A 20,594-nucleotide genomic window follows, 5' to 3' on the forward strand; every position below is an offset into this window, starting at 1 on the left:
TTTAGATAACCTGGGGAAGGAAAAATGCAGGAAAAGCCAGAGTAGAGCCTGCCTGGTACACTTATGGATTGGGCCAAAATAAATGGATCTCACTTTTGTGTTTTAGAGGAGTTAAAACCCTGGCTCAGCTAATAGGACTCCAGTCTACCCTAGTGCATCCGTAGCAATCCCACACCACCACAGGTGTTGACACACTATCATGGGAACATATCTAATAATGGACCAAGACTTAGAAATGCATTTTATTTGAAAAACGCATTTCTGAATTTATTGTATATGTTTCCTGTACGTAGTAATTTTGGGAGGAAAACACAAAGCAACATTATTTACAGTTTTTCTGTAGCACTCCATATCTAAACAGATTCTGGAGTGCTGAACAGTATGAAGTTAAAACAGATAAGACAGTAAAGACATATTATGTAGGTAAGCAAATTAAAAAGAAATATAATGGAAAGATTGATTGTGTGTTCTGTTTTTGCAAAAGCCATTCTGAAAGAGACAGTTTGATAGATGAGTCCTCCATCCTTTTCCCATTTATCAGTTCTCTGCTAATGATAGCTTTTCTCCGTAAAAGCGGGGTCCTCATGGTACTGCAAGTGTGTAACTTGTGATTAAGCTCTACTCACAGTTTGCTACCATAGCAACAGGGGCTTTTTAAAATACCTGTCGGTTATCCCTGAAAGGATGGTGAGTGATATCCAGAAAAAGGTGGTGTACGCAATTAAGGTTGCATGCCTACAAGTTCTGAATATTTTCTAGGTATTCAGGATTATGTTCCTTTCAAGGATATCCATCATTTTACTGTTCTTGTGCCAAAAACCTGCACTGTGTAAATTACCTAATCTGTAACCTCTCTGGAGACCAACAAACAAGGAGGAATGAATTGCAGTTCTTGACAAAAAAAATCCAGCTTTTCTGGGTCATGTTTGAGATCTACTACATGTGCATCATTTTCTGATGTCTTGCTTTGTGTTCATAGAAGCTGAAAATCTCCCTTGTGAAGTTTGGTGGAAGTAGTTAAGAGTATTTGTAAGGATCTTTTGAATCCCAAGATAATGGAAAATGAAGCCCATTATATCAGTAGCGCAGTGGAAGAATGATGGAGCCGTAGCTGTAGCTCATGTTTGAACAAGCGCAGACAGGAACTGATTAGAACCTGCTCTAAAGAGAATTCTCACAATGAAGTGGCATGTTTGAAATGAAGGCTCCATTGCACAAGCTGCTAGAAGTGGCACAGAGTGTGTATCAGTTTGGCATAAAGTTTGTCTGCTACTGTATAGTTTATTTCTGCAGTTTCCAAGCTGCCACAACAAATGTCTGATGACATACTTTGGAAATAAATCACATCAAATGGCAAGACAAAATAAATGAGCTGCATGGCGCAGCCACCACATCAAGGCGGGAATCTCTATATCATGAGAAACCTAATACAATTTAACACAGAATATCAAGAATGTCTACCTGTTCATCACATTAATCTGATGATGGTTTAATTAATCGTTTGGGTTTTTGCTCCATGCAATAAAAAACCCATTGATTTTAGGAAATCCACACTAAGACACCTTTAAGAGACCTGTTGCCAGATACAACTTTTTTTCAACACTCATACTACATAGTCATGAGAATCATTAGTCTATTTGGAATCTGTTTGGAAACAGCACCAAGATTATTTGGAATGTCTAGTGCTCTAAATGAAGCAGTTGTGAATGACTTGAAATGATATCCACGAGCCATTGACCATATAAAGCAATCTGCATAGCCATTATTTTGCTTCTTTCCATTAGAAACTTGCCATTTCTTTTGCATTTTCACTGCATTTACCAACAGAACTCATTCTTCTTTGCTTCCTGCAGTGACCCCTCTCTGAACACGTGTTCTTCCCAAAGCCTTCTATTTAAGAATCTTTCTGAGTACTATGTAAGACCTAGGAAAAATTCAGAGCCAGGCACAAAGCTTTTTAAAGGCCCTGAGATTGCATTTCTTTGATGCCTACTTGAAATTGCAAACAATATGTGGAAGCCATTGTGTTGTAAAATAAAATCTGTCATTAATTGGAACCTTGTTTAGTTGGCAGAGTGTAGCCCTTCAATCTAATCCATCAGAATTTAGTAGGTATGAATTAAGAAAAGCACAATTTGTTTCATTTTGTTACATCGGTTATGAGAGAAGTATTTGCATTAACAGATTGCTAGAGGAATTAGATGTTAATTCATGCATTCTGCCCATCACATTTTGATTGATAACAAAGCAGCAAATAGAAATCAAGAGGAACTGCTGTTTGAAGAGAAAGAACGGCAAAGTAATGAAATGTTTGTTATATAAGGATGTTATTGTAAAGTGAAAAGCTATTTAAACTGTTAACTGTTCTTTGAAACTCCCAAATCAGATTATGATTCATGACTCTAGCTTTAGATTTCCAGTAATTGCAATACAACGCAATTGTGGGATAGTTGTCCTGAAGAAATCCTACTTGGGGGCTGTAAGGAGGGCATTGTCCTTGTTGCTTTCAAACTTGTTTCCTTCCTAGTCTGGTGTGGGCAGATTTTCTTTTTTCTTTTTTTTCCACATGTCACTACTGCCAGACTTGATCAACACATTGAACCAAGCACTAATGTCTTACTTTGCTACATATTTTTCATGTAATACTTGTTGATAACCCTTTTTATTCTGGGAGTTCTTCTTGCCCACTTTTAATAAGCAGTTATCCATGTTTACAAAGTATACCTAAGCAGTTAAGATAGAAAGTGTGTTAAAATTAGCAAAGACTTGCTTTTTAAAAGCCTTGTACAGTTGCTTTGGATGAGAATACATAGACACCATTTTAAACTGGTATTCTGTGCTGTGGAGACCCTTACACAGTAAAATACAGGGAAAGTGACACTATTAAAAATCTTACTGCTACTTTATGGTGGCTTTTGCACCAGGAATCCATATATATTACTTCAGTTTTAAAAATCTCACAATGTTTACACAATCTCAAATGGTCTTGGATTGGATAGAAGCAGACATGCTGAGGGGAAACCAATGATGTTTGTTAAACTTGTTATCTACTGGAGTTTTAACAGTCTTGTTCCACCTCTCCCAATAGTCCGTGGTGCAATAGTCCACCTAGGCCAAGTTCTGCTGCTTTAAAATACAGCAGTGCAGTTGTTTGCTTTGAGATGAATACTAACACAACCCAGCCTTGTGTTGTTGTATGGACCGAGCCACTGAGTCTTACATCCTTTGTCCATCGCATTTCCTATTTACAGGGTCTGAAATGAAGTAAATTATATGTATGATATGGTTCAGTGCTTCCCACTCTCTAGTGTTGTAAACTGAAAATATTTGTTTTCAGTTGTGCAATAGCCTTTGAGGAGCTTCACTAGTGTTATTCAAACTTTTTTTTTTTTTTTTTGCTTCCCTGTACATTCTACAGATAAATTTGCCAAAGCAAGATATTCATCCAGATTTCTCTTTTGGAAACCTTCTAGTGATCACTCTAAGCAATGTTGGTGAAAGGCATCACCATGCAGTCAAATAATGGTGCAGGTTTAGGGCTCAGTCCATATCAGTAGAGCTTGCACCATTGAGATGCTTTATTGTCCATGAATGTTGCCCCTTCCTAGGTTCAGTGATAATTGATGGGACTTAATGGCATAACTGTACCAATTAGTAAGAGTAACAGGGAGAGTACAGGGATTAATGGGAAGCAGGTCTTGACTCCAGTTCAGAAAAGTTTGTTTGTGCATGTGGGGGCACAAACAGACCTACAGACTTCCTGGTGGTGGGTCTCTTAAGCACAGTAGTGAGTTTTGCTGTGCTTCTGGTTACACTGACTGAGACAAAAGTGGATCAGATGTTCTTACTGTAAAATTAAAATTAAGTAAATTCCTATTCTACATTCACTGTTTTTCGTGTGTTTTGTATTCTACCAGATCAGTTGTTGATAGCTAACAGTGCAAGCTCATGCACTTTTTAAAAAAATAGTCTGGCAAGAAATTTTGAAGTGGAATAGGAGGATTAAAATGTTTTTTCCCTTTCCCTAGCAATGGAGTTCCATGAAAATTTACAAAGTATAGGAGCAAAGGAAGGTTTAAAAGAGAGAAAACTACAAAAATCAGTGGAGAGTTTCACCTGGAATATTACAATTTTAAAGGTAATGTTTCTTAAACATTTAAGGTTAGCATTGAGCTGATACAAAGGATTTGATGATGCTTAAAATGAAAAAAGGAAATTCTGTCTTTGTGTTGAAATTATAGATGCATTGAATCATAGATATGAACATCACACTTCACTACAGTGTTAACTGAATGCAGCTGCCATGTTTTATCTGGTTTTTGATCATCATTTGGCCTATTTGAGAGAAATAGAATGAACAGGGAAAAGCCACACATATTACAAAGCATCCGGACAGAGGAAAAGGTGAATGGAAAGAGTGTAGAGCAGTGAAAGACAATGGAACCTTACATACACCTTATGAGGGAATTCACAAGAAAAGTCCTTGCTATCCAGCACAGCTGCAAATTACTACTGATCTGCAAAGATATTGATCAGCACCTGTGGGCTAAGATCTTTGGGTACTGGGATGGATTTCTAGAGACACTAGATCCCGAACTTTCTTAAAGATTCATCCTTGAATTGCAGCCTTTCACATAGACTCCTCCTGAGCCCATTCCACTGCTCTAAGCCTGCTGTTGGCCAGTCTGCAGGCTTCCTGTTACAAAAAATAATGTTTTGAGAATCAGTAGCATATGGAATCAATAAGGGGAGGCTGGGATACACATTCGATTGTCTTACTTACATCCTACTCTGTTTCCAAGAGACTTGAGGAACTCATTTTCATAACAGGCATGTGTATATTATTCCTTTGCCCAGGGCCAACCATTTAAGCTTCATGGTGGAATCTAATATTGCGACATGGAGACCTCCATGCGCTCAGGCAACACACTGACTGTTGTTATGCATCCCTTTAAACATTTATCTTGGTGGCCCAAGACATTCTTGAGTTAATTTACCTCTTACTATTTGAGCAGGAGAAAAGTATAGAACCAATATAAAAAAGACTGAATTTTCTATTTGTGTTTTATTAAAACTGTGTTGAAAAGAGTATGCTAGTGGAATCCCTCCTAGTATGGATATAAGCCTGTAATAATAATCACTGATTTTTCTTGAAGTGACAAGGGCTCTAAACAGGCTCCGTGTAGCTATTTGAAATCTGTTTACATCACTGAAAAGAAGCAGATGCGTTAACATTAACGCGGTTAAGAAGAAAAAACTAAACACTTTGCTTCTCTTTCAAAAATCATCAATAGTATTTAATGATGTATGCAGAATTAATGTACTTACTTTTTTAGTAACTGAATATGCTTACTTCACACTTCTCTATGCTTGACTGCAGAACAATATTTGCTTCACATTTTCCCTGAATATAAAATCATAGATTAAACAAAACTTTTTTGGACGCACGCAGTTCGAATGCAAAACTGTTTCCATTTGTCATCTGCAGCATTTTCCATTTAGCTTAGTGAGGAAGTACAGCAAAATTAGTGCAGCTGCCTCCCTGTATTTCACCAGCTCGTTAAGTTCCCATCTTTCTTTCTCAAACAGGTAAAGATTCCATTTGTCTTCAGAGTAACTCGGCTCTACCCTAAACTGTGGAATCTTTTTGAATGCCACAACATGTGATAGCTTTCTCTTTCTTCCTGTCTCTCTCTCCCACACATACACTTTTGAACTGCTTGCTTCAACTTTAGTTTAATCTCACCTCCTCCAAGTGTCAGTCTTTCCCATGCAGAGATTCACTGCAGGATGGACTGTAAAAATACAGATGACGTATGAACTAGCCTCATCATACCAATGCAGCCATTGTGTTCTAGCCTTCATATTGACTATGCTGGCATCCAACAGCAAGCCAGGTTTCTGAACAAGCTATAGTGCATGCAGTTTGTTGGTACTCATGTGGCTTCTCCTGCTAGTGCAACAAGCTGGGCAATCCAGGATTTCTCTGTTGTCTGCACCTAGGTTTTTAGGTAGTTAAGCTTTTTTTCTTCTTCAGTTTTAACCAGGATTTGTTTTGGGCTTATAAATATTTTCTGTATAACAAACCAAAAGGTTCAGTTTGGATGTGAAGGTAAGCTTTCAATTCCTGGTTAGTTTAGCTAGTTAAGTTAAAATGAAGATCCAGACACAGACAGAAGCAAATAGGCTGCATATGCTTCCACAAAGCTCTTCAAGAATGTGTCATAATTTTCCCAAAACCTTTGCTTACTGTCGCCTGTAAATGCAGTCAATGTAAGGCTGTAACTATGGTGGGACTGCAGTGTGATTGGTCATGGCACCAGTCTTGACAAGGTCCTTGTCAGAGTGAGCATATTCTTTTAAGGAAAAAAATGCAGTTTTGTAATAAAATATTACTTTAGCAAATACAGGACCCTAAAGTATAATTCATTTAGCAGCACTCAAAAGTAATATGGGATCCATACAAAGTCTTCTAAAATAATTATCCATTAAAATTAGCTTCCATTGCTTTAGGAAGAAAGCCTTGAGGCTATAAAATTTGGTGCTCCTTATTCAGTGGCATCTGTTGGCCAAAAGCCATGTAGCACCCTCAAGATTTCTGAATACTTTGCTTAACATTTGCTTAACATTAATAACATATTTATTAACCAAAACCAAATTTCAGTGCCATTTTTGCAGGGAAAAATCAAATGTTATTTTTTTGCATGTGGGGAAAAGAGTATTGTAAAACAGATTCAACCCGTGAAAGCATTGCTACAAAAGCTGGCCTCTCCGTGCCTTAGAAGGAGGAGGAGAATTGGTGGGATGCCTGGTTGATTCTGTTGTGAGTGTAATAATATAGATTGATTAGAAAAAGACCATGGAAAAGGACTGGAGATGCACCTTTTTAAACCAGGTCTGCAGTGCAGTTATGTTCCCTATGCAATAATTTTTGTCACAACAAAGGCATGTATTTTAGCAAGAACATCAGGAACCCATCCTTTGTAAGACTTACTGAAATGGATAAGGATTCTACCATTTCAGTGGGGCTTGTAAATAAACATGTTGGATGAATTTCAGTTTCTGTGGTCTGACGATGAGGTCAGGATGCTTGGTGCTGTTTGTCCCACTACTTGCCCACTTGACCCTTGCCTTTCATTGGAAAATCTAAGGAAGCGGTTTGCACCTGGGCTAGGGTTAATGAGGGAGTGGTCCCAGTTTCTGTAAAGGAAGCTGTGATAAGACCTCTTCTTAAAAAGCCAAACATGGATCCAGGGGTTGTTACCAACTATAGACCAGTGGCAAACCTCTCTTTTCTGAGCAAGGTGTTGGGGCAGGTGGTGGCCAAGCAGCTACAGGTAGTTCTGAATGAAACAGAGCCACTTCAGTCGGGTTTCAGGCCTGGGTTCAGGATGGAGACTGCCTTGATTGTCCTGTAGATGACCTTTGCTACACAACCCTGTTGGTTCTCTTGGAGCTCTCCGCTGCTTTTGACACTATTGATCATGGTGTCCTTTTGGGCAGGATGGCTGGGCTGTGGGTTGGAGGCACTGCTTTGTGATGGTTCTGCTCCTACCTGGCCAACCAAGTCCAGAAGGTAATGCTGGGGCACAGTTGCTGTGCCGTGGGGTTCTGCAGAGCTCTGTACTGTCCCCCATGCTCTTTAACGTCTACATGAAACTGCTGGGAGAGGTCATTTGGAGGTGTGGGCTGTGGTCACAGCAATATGCTGATGCTACTCAGCTCTACCACTTGTTTACATCAAATCCAGGTGAGGTGATATCTGTCTTGAACCGTGCCTGAGCTTGGTAATGGACTGGATGAGGCTCAATACAGACAAGGCATAAGTACTCTTTGAGGGTGGTTAGGCAGATGGGTTGAATGGCCTACACCCTGCCCTAGATGGGGCCGTGCTCCCCTTCAAGGGTAGAATCTGCAGTTTGGGGGGATCTAAAACTCTCATTTGAGTCTCAGGTGGACTTGGTGGCCAGGAGCACCTTCCTCCAACTGCAGCTACTTTACCCATCACCACATCTCTACAGGCAAAGCCTAGCCACAGTTACACATGCCCTGGTAACATCCCGGTTGGATTATTGTAACATGCTTTACATGGAATTACCTTTGAAAATGGTCTGGACAATCCAACTGGTTCAAACTAGGGTCCCACAATTGCTGATGAGAACTAGCCCATAAGTCCATCTCACACTAGTTTTATACCAACCACACGGTCTACCTGTGGAATTTTGGGCTCAATTTGAAATGCTTGTACTTACTTATAAATCCTGTAGCTTGGGACTTGGGTACCTAAAGGACTGTCTGCCCCCTTATGTCTCTACCAGTCCATTAAGGTTCTTCCTAGGAGGTGAGGGAGACGTTAGAAGGGCCTTCTCAGCATTGCACGCCAACTCTGGAATAGGCTCTTCAGAGAGAAGGGCCTGACATTGCTAGCATTTTGACGCCTGGCGAAGACTTACCTTTTTTCTAGTTATTTTAAAAATGGATTTTAATGGCTACTGTTTTTAAAACTGATCCTATTTGGTTTTAGTGAATTTTAGTTTTAATTGTTTTTAATGCTTTATATTATATTTTAATTTTGATATATTTTATATTTGGATTATGTGTTATGGTTTATATGTTGATTTAATGTTATTGATTTTAGAATATTCTATTTTTTTATAGTGTGAGAGAGCCCAGATATGAGCTACTGTAGCAGCAGATAAATTCATTAAATACATAAACTAAATCAGAAGTGTTCCCAGTAGACAAACAAAGGATGACTATTTGAAAGGCTTACAACATACTGTATAAAATTCAGTTAAGCATCTGTACCCTGATCCAGAGAATACAGTCTCTGTATAGAAATGGATTTAGCTATGTGAGATGCACAAATAGCAGCTTGGCGTAAAGGACATATGCGCAGTGGCATGTGTTTCCACATCCTAATGCTATCTGGGAGATGTCTTTGTTTCTATGATCCAAACTTGTTTTGTTCTCAGTATGAGGCATGGTATATTATTAGCTGAGACAAAGATTATGTTTGTGAAAGTGTGTTAGTAAAGATGAATATTTGCAGTAGAGGGAGGTTGGGTGTCTTGTCCCAGTGTCACCCCAAGATCAAATGGCTGGTTACTTGCCTCTCAATTTCCTGACAGTAACAGCTAAATTAATCTACCAGTAACAGAAATGTGCAGACTTCAGGCAAAAGCAAACTTGCTTTTTATTAAAAGCTTCTGTTCATTTCAGTGGGGCTTCAGTTGGATTTTAAGCGTTCTGCAGATTGCACCCAACATCCAAGTCACTCGGTTTATTTTAGCAAATGCAAAAGTCAACTTTGCACAGCTTGTCTTTAAACAAACTGAAACCAAACAGAGTGAACTGACTAAAGTCAGAATAAACCTCAAGTGATGAAGTTTGTGGAAATCTTTATGATTCATCTACTCCACTAGAATGTTTTATATTAACTTTCTTTGTTTCAGTTTTTATGGGAAAATACAAAGACATCAATTCTTTTTCGATGGGTTCAAAAGTGCCGTTGAAGCCAAAATACTGTGGATAAATATTCCTTCTTAAAGAAGAAACTTAAATTGCCAGATGCAAGTTTCCAGGGTCCTGCCCTGCCCCCAGTTCTCCCCTTATGTGACTCAGGCAAAAAACAATTTAGTCCTCTTGAATTTATAAAAATATTACATATTTATCACTGGATAAACATGTGAACAATTAACAGCTTCCCTAGATCTGTAAGGGCTGCCGTCTGTCCCCAGACCCTGGTTATATTGTTCAGGCTGTTTCTGTTTGGCATCTGTGCAGCCCTAAGGTAGGGCAATTTCTGCCTTCCTGTAATTCTGGAACTCCACTGTGCTTGTGGTGTTCTGCTCTGCAAAGCATTCCACCTTGAGAGAAATTAAGGATACTTAATTAGAAGAAAATTAGAAGTGTTAGAAGAAAATTTCCTTTATCCTTGAGGAGAGCTATGATGCCATACTACCAACAGTTCACAAGAGAGGCCAATTAAAAAACAAAACTGTTTCTAGTACTTCTAGGCAGAATCAGTCTTCTCAACCCTCCCCAGATGCCAATTTTATTAAAATACCAGCACGAATACAAAGGTAGCCCGATAAATCATGCATCTCCATGCCAAGGCTGTTTACAGGTGCAGGACCTCTCATGCACAGACAGTGCTGTCTTGCAAACATGTGGTACTCTGGGCCAAGCAACGATAATCCGAAGCAGGACTAGAGCTTCCATGTGTGCACACGCCTTCGTGTCTCTGTATATGTGTATCCAGTTCTCTCTTCTAAAAGCAAGACTTGCTCGGACACTTAGGAGTTCTCAGTTGGGTACACAGAGTTTGCATTTCCTTGTAACAGAGAATAAAGAAGCCCAGTATGTGAACGTTGCAAGTGGTTGGAGGATCACAAGCAATAATAAACTTCTTAGGGTTTCTGTGGTTTCTTGGATTCCTTCCAGAACATTAAAACTCTAGTAAAATTCCTTTGCCAAGAATTTTTGGTAGGAAAGAGTCTTGTCTTTTCTACTTTATTTAAGTTGGGTAAAAAGAAATCCAGCAACATATTTGCATGAATCTTGGCTCAAAGTAATAAAGTTTTCATCTTCATTAACAGTACTGTTATATATAATAAATCAAGGCCAGAAAACAGGCTCATTATTGATAGTTGTGACTGCTTTTGTTCTTAACAGGGCCAGGCTGATCTTCTCAAATATGCAAGAAATGAGGCACTGGACAACCTGAAACAAATCCACTATGCCACTGTTTCATGTGGGCTGAATAAACCAGGATCTGAAAATGCTGAGTCCTCTAAGCCCCGTCAAAGTCTGGAGGCCATACCTGAAAAGACAAGTGAAGAAAATGGAGAATGAAAGAGAATTCTCATTAATTTGGAGTTCATAACTCTACAACCATTGTAGCTGCACAGGACATTTTGCTTTGCACTTACTAGTGGGGTGGGGGTGGGGATCCTGGAATTTTAAAAGCACAACTGGAGAAGCTAATTACAGTCCATGAAAACTGTGAATGTACGTAGCAATTCTGTGTGCGAAGGCCATTGAATTGTCCTAACATGGAAATAATTTTGCTGGCTAAAATACTCTGTATATGTAGAAGATGTCATGATTCAATAACTGTGTGCAGAAATTTTCATTATCATTCAACAGAGAAACAGATGGGTTTTCCTGGCTAGAAATATTCTGTAATCACAAGAAGAGATGTTGTCATTGCTCAGAAAAGTGCCTTGATTTGAGGGAAAATTCTAGGAGTGCAGTGCAATTTCCCTGATTTAGGAGCAGTTCTAGAATAGTTTAGAGTAATTAGGCTTGCTGTTGCACATTTGACATCTAAGAAAAAAAAAGAATCAGGGCTGAAAATAGAAGTGAATGCACACATTTTACAAAATTCTGTACTAGGCAGTGTTCAGGTTTGAAAGTGCTACTGTTGTTTTGGGTTTCTTTTTTGTTGTTGTTGAGCCATAAATAAACAGGGGAATGTAAATATGAAGTGCTTACTCATGGCACATTGCACTATGGGAGAGCATTGCATAGAAGGAACATGTGCAATCAGTCTGCCATTAAATGCCTGAGTAAGGTGGATACCTGTTTCCACTGAAGAGCATCTGCAGATGTCTACAGCTAATGTAAAAGTGACCAAACTGCAAATAAAATGTTGTACATAGTTTTATCATTTCATGGATGTGAAGAAGTATTTACATTAAAATGTTTTATGATATGATTTCCCTGTTATTGGACAACTCTAAAGTTCAATTCCCATTGTTTTGTTTTGAGTTTAAATAGCCACTGCTACTTTCAGATTCATTATTTCTGTTTTTAAAAGTTCATTCTCACTGACTGGGTTTGCACAACATGACAACTCATCGTGTCTAACTATTCACAGTGAGTGGTTTTGATGGCCACTTTCAGATGCCTAATGGTTGTGCAACAAGCTCGTTCTAGGTATTGTTTGATCCATTGTGGCTTGCGAGGATTGGCTAGTGAGTTACTCAGCAAGACCATTCATAGTTCATCAACTTTTTCTTTTTCCATCTCCCCCCTGCCAAATTGTGTAACTCCATTTCTTTTTTGGGTCAGTCTTTTGCTGGTGTGCAAAGGTGCAGTTAATTCTTGGTATGTGTAGTCTTTCCTCGTCAATTACCATAAACATTTCAGTCTTGTCTCTTCTCAGCAACGCAACCCTCTGGCTTTTCAGGGCTGAACTGACAGTTCTCACTGTTCCCTACCATTGCAACACCTCCCTGAGTTTACAGCTATTGCAACACCTCCCTGAGTTTACAGCTACTGAGGAAAGGGAGATACACTGTTGTGAAGACACCCTACGGCAGGATTCGGTGATAGTTCTACTTAGCCCTTATGGTGTTGCCTCAGCACAGCCTCTGCTGAGTTTATGTGCAGTCCTTGTCTGTGTCCAAACACATTCATCTGAATATCCTTAAGTGGTGACCTTCCTCCAAGGAAAGCACTGGGCTCCTGCTGAAAAGGGAAGAAGTTGAAAACAAGGGGCTGGATTGTGAGTAGCTTTCCTTTGCTGAAATGGCTGAGGATGAGGCCTCTTGTGCCCATCTTTTATAGCAGAGGTGTGCAACAGTTTTTCTCTGGGTGCAGCACATATGCACACAAGTACATACTTGCTTGTCTCTTCTATTGTACATAATCTAATATTTTAAAACCTTCAGTGTTAAGACAGGTGCAGGCAATTTCTGCTGCATTCCTTTAGGGGTGATCTGTCAGGGATCATGTCCCATGATGCTTCCCCATCTCACACACATTCATCCCGACCACATCAACTCATATCTATCTCCCAACATCACACACATTCACTCCCAGCTCCCAGCTTTAAGTCTACCCTCCACAACTACTGGGGGGAAAAAAATCCCACTCTATAGTAACAGAGTATAAGGTCCCTTCCATAACGGCCTTGTCCTAAAGTGTTTCCAAAGTGCCATAGGAAGCTGGTTGGCACCTTTTGCACTGCTTCCTAGGATGATCATGGAAGGAGTTTTCTGCTCCACACATTTTTTTCTTTTTTAACAGCAGATGCTGGGAATCTGTCAAGGCTGCTTGCAGCTAGACCATATCTTTGGCACTCTTGTTTTAGGGTATCCTCTAAAAATGCTTCAAGAGGGTGCTCCAGTAATGTACATTTATCTTACGCTTGAGGAAGAGATTGAGGCCTTCTCTGCAATGGTACCCCAGCTATAGAATGTGCTCCCCAGAGAGGACCGCCTGGTGCCAACGTTATATATTTTTCAGTGCCAGGTCAAGACCTTTTTTATTCTTCCCTACTTTTAATGTTCAATTGTAACTGTTTTATGCTCAGTTCGTGGATTATTTGTATTATTTGGGTATGTATGTGTTTATTGGATTTGAATTTGGATTTGATGTTTTGTGAGCCGCCCCGAGGCTTCGGTGAATGGGGCGGCATAGAAATTTTCTAAATAAATAAATAAATAAATTGTAAAGCCCACTGGCTATTGGACAGGGTAAAAATACCCAAATTAAATAAATAAATAAATTGAGACAGGTCAGGAAAAGCAGTAAATCAGAAAGGAAAGAAGGGAGGGGAGATAATTGAGCTTCATAAATAGTCTCTTTTCTATAGCCTCTAGAGGCTATAGGAACAGTGGTCACTTAGACTAGTGTGAAAATGAAATGTTAGGCCTATAACTGCAAGGACCACGGTTGTATGCGCAAACTGAGCAGGAATTGGCTCTCACCTCTCTGTTAAAAAGAGGCAATTTCTTAGAATAGTATTTTAAACTCCAGCATTAGTTACCATATTCAAGGAAGGTTTCATTCAGGCTTGCATCTTAAGACAGGGATTATTTGGAAATGCCAGTACATGTGACGTGGTTTCAGGGTAACTCAGTAATACCTGCAAGCAGATAAAATTCATTCTTCAGTTAAAATTTTCTAAGGAGAGCTTTTGATGTGCTTCATATCAGAAGGGTTTCCCCCACTTGACACAAACTCTTCATCACTACAACAATGCTCCTTTGCTTCCGACAGGGATGCTTCAGCCTGCCTGCCTAAACAATTTGCCTTGTAATTCATCATTCAAGCGTTACAAGAATTTTGTTTGCAACACTTTCATTTAAAGTTCAGACACCTGAAGACTGTTGTTTTAAATACATTATTTTGTTGTCAGTAATAGGAGGTGTTGTAATAGATGATATACGTGATCATGAAGGTTGTTCAGCCATCCCTACTCTGTGAAAACTTAATGGAGGTGGAGAGAAAATTGGAAATGCATCCACCCCATCGGTGGTGTGACCTGCCTGGCCTTCTGTATCAGCTAGAATTGGGAAGGCGGTACCTACCTGCCTACAGCTTCTGTACCTGGCCAATGGCCTGCTGAATGTGCGAATTCGCGAAAGAAGCCTGGAAGTGCCAGCAGTGTGTACAGGTCTACTCCCTCATTGTGAGAAGGTGATGTCTACACCACCCTAGTTATCATGAAAAGATAGCTGCAAATGTTTTACATAGATGGAGTGTGGCAAGGCATTTATTTCTACGTTTCCCTGCCAGGTTTTTTCCTCTTGCAAGGAGTTGTTAGTGGCTGTCACAGACCTCTTCTGCCTTTCCATTTCATCGTCTCAACCCTGAGAGAGTCCATGACAGCCCCGAAATTACCCAGGGAGCCCCATGGCGGAGTGGGGACTTCGCTCTCCTGAGTCCCACCTGACACTCCAAGCAGTACCCCATGCTGACTCAATGAGGGCCAAAAGCCCTTTTCCCATGATGATGATGATGACCAAGCCTCATTTATTTATCCAACACATTAACAGCAGTCATCTATCGTTTGTTATGTAACAGGAAAGTATTAAAGCACAGTGTTAAAGCAAGAAGTACAGTAATTCAAAGCAAAAACAGTAACCACCAGACACAAATCAATAATTTAGCTTGGCAGATTAAAAGCAAGATGAACTTTATGAGCTGTTCCACCTCGCAGCCCCTCATAAAAGCCAATAAAGGAGGAAGCATATGCTTAAGTGCAGAGATGCTCTGGAGCAACTGTGCAATCAGCAACTTTGTGCAATTTTGTGTTGTCATTGCTACCTAAAGTCCTGTGCAGGAGTATATCCGAGCTGTTATAACAAAATAGTTGTTTTGTCAGGAGATCTAATAATTGGATGTTGTCTGAAAGCAATCATGAAACAAATCTTTATCTCCCTTCTGTAGCTCTCAAAACATCATCCTGATTCTACAGCAGTGAGACTTACTATGAAATTCTATGCTTGTCTACTCAGAAATGAGCCCCACTTAATCCACCAGGACTTAGTCCAAGTTAAGTATACATACCAGAGATGGTGTACGTCCAGGTACACATACATACACACGCACACAAATATAGATAAGCAGATGCACGCACATCACACACACACAATCTCTCCCCCATGTGAGCTAGCACGATACAGAGATTTAAGCCCTCCAAAGTCCTGTGATTAAATTTGCTACCTTTGTTGACAATGCCAGATCTGCTCTGAATGCACTGATGCATCATACCAATTGCAAAAATATTGCCATTCTCTCAGCAAAGCCTTCTCACTTAGACCATTTTGGACTTTTTGTCTGTTTGCCTCTTTTCAGACCTTGGTCTGCTCATGTTGTTCACCCAGGATTTTACTGCCAAAAGAATTCATCTCTCTAGTCACCCTGTTTACAGGATGCACCTCCTTAAATATCTGCACTGGCTTCCTGTCAACACCGGCGAAGGCGAAGAGAAGCCATTTGGCTTTACTTCCAAAGCCTTTGCTGGCCTTTCTCCACCTGTCTCCCAACATGCCACTGCCCCATCCTTATCACCTGGCGGGTCTCCTGCTCCTTCACTAGACTGTTCCCTTTCTTCCTTGCTGTCCCATATGCTTGGAACTGCCTCCCAGAACACCTCTCTTCCTTTCTTCAAGTCATCCCCTCAAAGCCCATCTTCTGTGTAGTCTTTGGCATAAGCCTTGGGCTTGAAGGCCCTGTTGTAACTTAGCCTGTAACTAATCCACATGTAACTGAAACAATTGCATATTCATTCCATCTCTGATTACCCCTGCCTCCACTTTCCTGCTGACTCCACTTTCCTACAGCATACGGTTTCTGTTGCATCCAATTTAAATGGTAAGCTCCTTGGGGCAGGAACCTGTCCTTTTGTACTTGGTAAAGCAGCCTTTCCCAGCGTTATGCCTTTCAGATGTTTGGACTACAGCTCACAGCATTCCTTTTCCTTGGCCATGCTGGTTGGAGTTGATAGGGCTTGAAGCCCAGAATGTTCTGGGACACTTCGCTGGAGAAGGCTGTTGCAAAGTGCCTTTGTTTTGGGCCTTTGGATGCTCTTTTTCATCTTTCAGTAACTGGGTTTGCAGAGCAAACTTCCCTACCTCCTCCTGCAGGAACAAGCCTTGAGAACAAGCTACACAGAGGGTCTGGGGGCACTTGCTGAGATATAAAAAAAGGAGCCCCGCAAATCAGGCAAAGGCACCTTCCCTGAGTCAAGACCTTTCAGGATCCGGCCTAAGTATCTTGAACTGTAGTTCAACTGACTTCTTCTCTTTCAGACAAGTTCTTACATCATGATCCAGTTTTATGCAATAAAGTATAACCAGCCCTAAATTGTTTTGAGTCAAATGAAGAACATATGCAGAGATTGTCTCATGATGAGTATCTGAATTTAAACACACACATACCCCCGCCCCTTCCCTCAGCTTGGTGCCATCCAGAGTGACCACTGGCCAAGTTGCCTTGCGCTGATGGGAGATGAAGTCCAAGCTCGCCAGATTGGAGAATATAATGTCTTCTGCCTGACCTGACAAATTAACAGGATTATGAACCATTTAGCCAGCGGAAAAACATAAAAGCACTATGGTGACTTAGTTCCAGTGGTATCCTGAGCTGGGCTTGCTGAGTTGATTTTATTTTGTCAGATAACCTAGCAATGTGGCTCATGTAATTCTGAGAGAGCATGCTGCTGATTGGCAACCGTCATTAGCAGCCTAGAACGCTCACAACAGATGAAGAGAATTTCATCTTAACAGGCTGTAACTATGCAGGATCCAATACAGATTTAGAGACAGTGCTTCAATTAAATCAATACACCTGTGAGGAGGAAAAGGTACATTTGGTTCTGAAAAACTGTATAAATAGCATTTAAACAATTCAGCAAAAAAATCCAAAACCCTTGTTATGGTATGTTTGCTGAGGGAGACAAAGGAATTCCCTGGCTAGTTTAGATAAAGTAGTATATTTGCTGGAGTTGGTCAAGCTAGAATATATGGACAAAAGTAACCCATATTAATTCAGACACCTCTGCTTATCATGTGATAGCTTACACTGTTACGGGATAGCATCCAATGTGATGTGGCTATTGCAGATAAGCTCTGACAGATGGACTCTCACCACGTGATACCCACAAGTTGGGGGCAAGCTGATCCAGTGATACCCTGATAGTGGGATACCTGCCACAGCTGACCCAGGAAACTGGATTCCAGCTTAATCAGATAGACTATTGATAAGTATTTTGCTTCCAAGTAACACATGACTTTTAAAAGGCCACCACAGAGGAAAAAGCTGCTCACGTTAAAAGCCAGGGCATATCAAATTGATAGTTAGCTGACAGAAAGACTTAGAAATTTGATTTTTATAACACTGGACAACCAAGCCTGGCAGAGGCAATTATTGTAACTTTCATAGTTGTGTGGAATACAGAGACGTTATTAGGCAGTGCAGATTGCCAGTCACACAAGCTCTCTCTGTCACTCTCTTTCTCTCTCACACACACTCCACACCTCCCCTTCTGTTGTTCTTTTTTTTTTTTTTTACTTTTTTTAACTGTCCCATCACAAATGTCTCAGGACCGTTCACAAAAACAATTCTCTCTCAGTACAGAAGGAGCCGTGCATCGGATCAACTTAGGCAGCCCAACTTACAGAATAAACTCATGCCAATGCACCCTGGGAGGTTCAGTGCAGCTGCTAATATCCTTTATACTATTGTTACAGGTAGATGGATTCTCATATCATGCTCTCTGATCCAGCTAATTGTCCCAGGTGCAGCTGCTCTTTCATCCAGAACAGCATCCCCTAATGATAATGAATTGCTCCTAAGCAGCCTGGGTATAGATCATAGCAAGCCCTGTAGTCTTGAACAAGGGTGGCCAGCTGCTTTGTTTCACATGATTTCCACTTTGGAGACTTTAGGGATGTTCTGTTTACTTTAAGAAAACCATTATTGGTCCCAAACTGAGATGCAGCTGCCTGCAAAGCTAGTTAAACTGTATACAAGGACTGGCCCACATCTCTGAGATCCATGGAAGTTATCCATGCTCCCCCTTCCTCAGTTTAAAGGCCACTCACTGGCTAATACTCTACCATTCTTCAGTTCCACTCAGTCAAAAATTCTGCTAACCTGTAAAGATTTCCATAAAATCACCAACCAGAACCCTGAAGATGATTTTAGTCCGATTAAATTTGCATCCCAATAGCCAACAGTCAATTGTTGCTCTTCCTAGCTTCATATCTTTGATCCACCCCAAAACTGACATGTTAACCACCAACTCAGACAACAAACTGAAACTAATTAGCCAAATAAAAACTGTTTCAAACCTAAAGGCAGGAATACCTGTACCTGCCTTCTTGCCCTGTATTGCTCTAGATCAGGCTCCATAGATTAAGCTACAACAGTTTCAGTAATACACCATGCATTCAATAGTATACTTCAGTAAAATGCATTTAGACCCTCCTGACCCAAGTAATTTCTTTCCCACCCACTATAATTGAAAGCCACCATAGGAGATGATTACATTCATCTGTAGAACACCAACAAGTTGACTTTGCATCATATTCATCACTAACCTCATAAAGAAATTCACTTCTTGACAAACCTCTTGGGGTCACTAAACTCTCCACAGTCATCGTAAGTAGCCAACCAGACTGAGGTCCCTTTGTCACATTCTGCAACCTGTCACACAAGGTAACTTCTAATAAGGTATCTCTGAGCTATCCTTTCTGTGCTGCAGCTACTTCCTGCATATCCCTGCTAGGATAAATTATGAGACCAGCACAAACAGTGCTCAGAGCCTTTGTCCAAATAAATTCTAAAGCAGAGACCATGAAGCAAAGGCCCAGGTCAGACCAAACTTAACATATGCCAGAACATCAGGAGTACAACCCTCCACAAGTATTACCAGAAATGCTGTACAATGGATTTAACTTTGCCTTATATCAACATTGCCTTACATTGTTCATTAGATTAAAAACATGCTGCTTCCAAGTCCTTTTTCTATGATTCTACCTGTCGTGTCAAACTTGACATAAATTGAATTACTGCACACGATGAGAAGACAAAGCTTACTGGGGAAGGCAGAAGTGCTAGGGAGTCAGGAGCAGAAGAAGATGAGAAAGACCAAACATGGGATGCTTGATTCCACAAAGGCAGCCATAGCCTTGAGTTCAGAGCAGGGCAGAGCAGGGCAGAAAACCTTGGAGGGTTCTCATTCACAGGCTCAGCATATGTCAGAGGCATGTGATGACATGAAGACAACAACAACCAAGATACCATACAAACTGCTCGGGACAGTTCCTCCCCAGCATAACACCATTCCCACTAGTATATAATTTACCTAATACCTCACTTAGCTTTGTCTTTAGATGTTTTAACCTTCTTCCTACAAGCCCACAAGGCATCCCATTCAAATCACAGGAGATTTGTGTACAAGTATCAGTGGGCACAATTTTACTGGGACCTTCCACAGTCCATTAAACAAGACTGATCAACTCAGCCACCACATGAAAATATATATCAGAAATTTAGTCCCCATATATAATTCTTCAGACTATTGGGGGTGAGCCTGGAAGGAAGTCCTTCAAATAAGATTTAGAATATATATGATCTCAGTTTTTATGCCACATTTTAGCAGGTAAAGTATGATAGGATGCAGGTTTAGTTTGCATAATTAAGGTTCTGTCAGAAGCTTGAGAGAAGAAAACAGGATTTTCTTAAACAATCTGTGCTTTATCATTTAATTTTGCTTCTGTCTGCCTCTCCCTCTGTAGTTGTACCCATTTCTTATGGCTACCCTCAGAAATCTTTAGTTTTTAAAATGCTGCTACTACAGCTCCTGCTTAGTTGCTTTCAGAACTGCTAATAGATGTGACTTGGCTTGCTTGATTCTCTGGCTCCATGAGCCACTGAGAAGCTTCCAGAGAAAAATACAGGAAAAGGATAAATTTCCTGAATGCTCAAAGCAAGTATCTCAAAGACTTCTGTGGTTTTTCTCAAGAACAATCCTTCTTCATCCACTGATCCACTTTCCTAGTTCTTATTTGTCAGAAGGAAACAATGCAGTTCAGAGGAAGGGCTGAGCAATTTGTGATTGCACCATAAAAGCAAACACTGAACGAGGTTCTTCCTGTGCTTGACTCTTAACCAAGAGATTTTTGTTCCGGAGAAAATGAAAACCAGCTGAGGAACAGGTAGGCCACACAACTTCCTAGTAGCTGTACTTTAAGGTACTGATGTACAAACTGGACTGGTATCTTATACCTCTCATGTACACACAGCAAAGCAGAACAATGCAGTTTAGGTTTGCACTAGCCCTATTGATA

The 20,594-nt window shown here is 40.4% G+C and overlaps 1 protein-coding gene across 2 annotated transcripts in view; it reads left to right on the forward strand.

Annotated features, from left to right (window-relative positions):
- Positions 1 to 11,722, forward strand: part of PLCL2 (phospholipase C like 2) — a 76,637-nt gene extending 64,915 nt beyond the window's left edge. For both annotated transcript variants that reach the window (XM_044449371.1, XM_044449372.1), the window contains 2 exons: positions 4,029 to 4,138; positions 10,678 to 11,722. In XM_044449371.1, the coding sequence (XP_044305306.1) occupies positions 4,029 to 4,138; positions 10,678 to 10,857 (290 nt within the window). In that variant the 3' untranslated portion in view covers positions 10,858 to 11,722. The remainder of the gene's footprint in view (positions 1 to 4,028; positions 4,139 to 10,677) is intronic.
- The last annotated feature ends 8,872 nt before the right edge of the window (positions 11,723 to 20,594 follow it).

This window comes from Varanus komodoensis, unplaced genomic scaffold (assembly GCF_004798865.1).
Source record: "Varanus komodoensis strain SLA01 unplaced genomic scaffold, ASM479886v1 scaffold58, whole genome shotgun sequence".
In the NCBI taxonomy this organism is placed as follows: domain Eukaryota; kingdom Metazoa; phylum Chordata; class Lepidosauria; order Squamata; family Varanidae; genus Varanus; species Varanus komodoensis.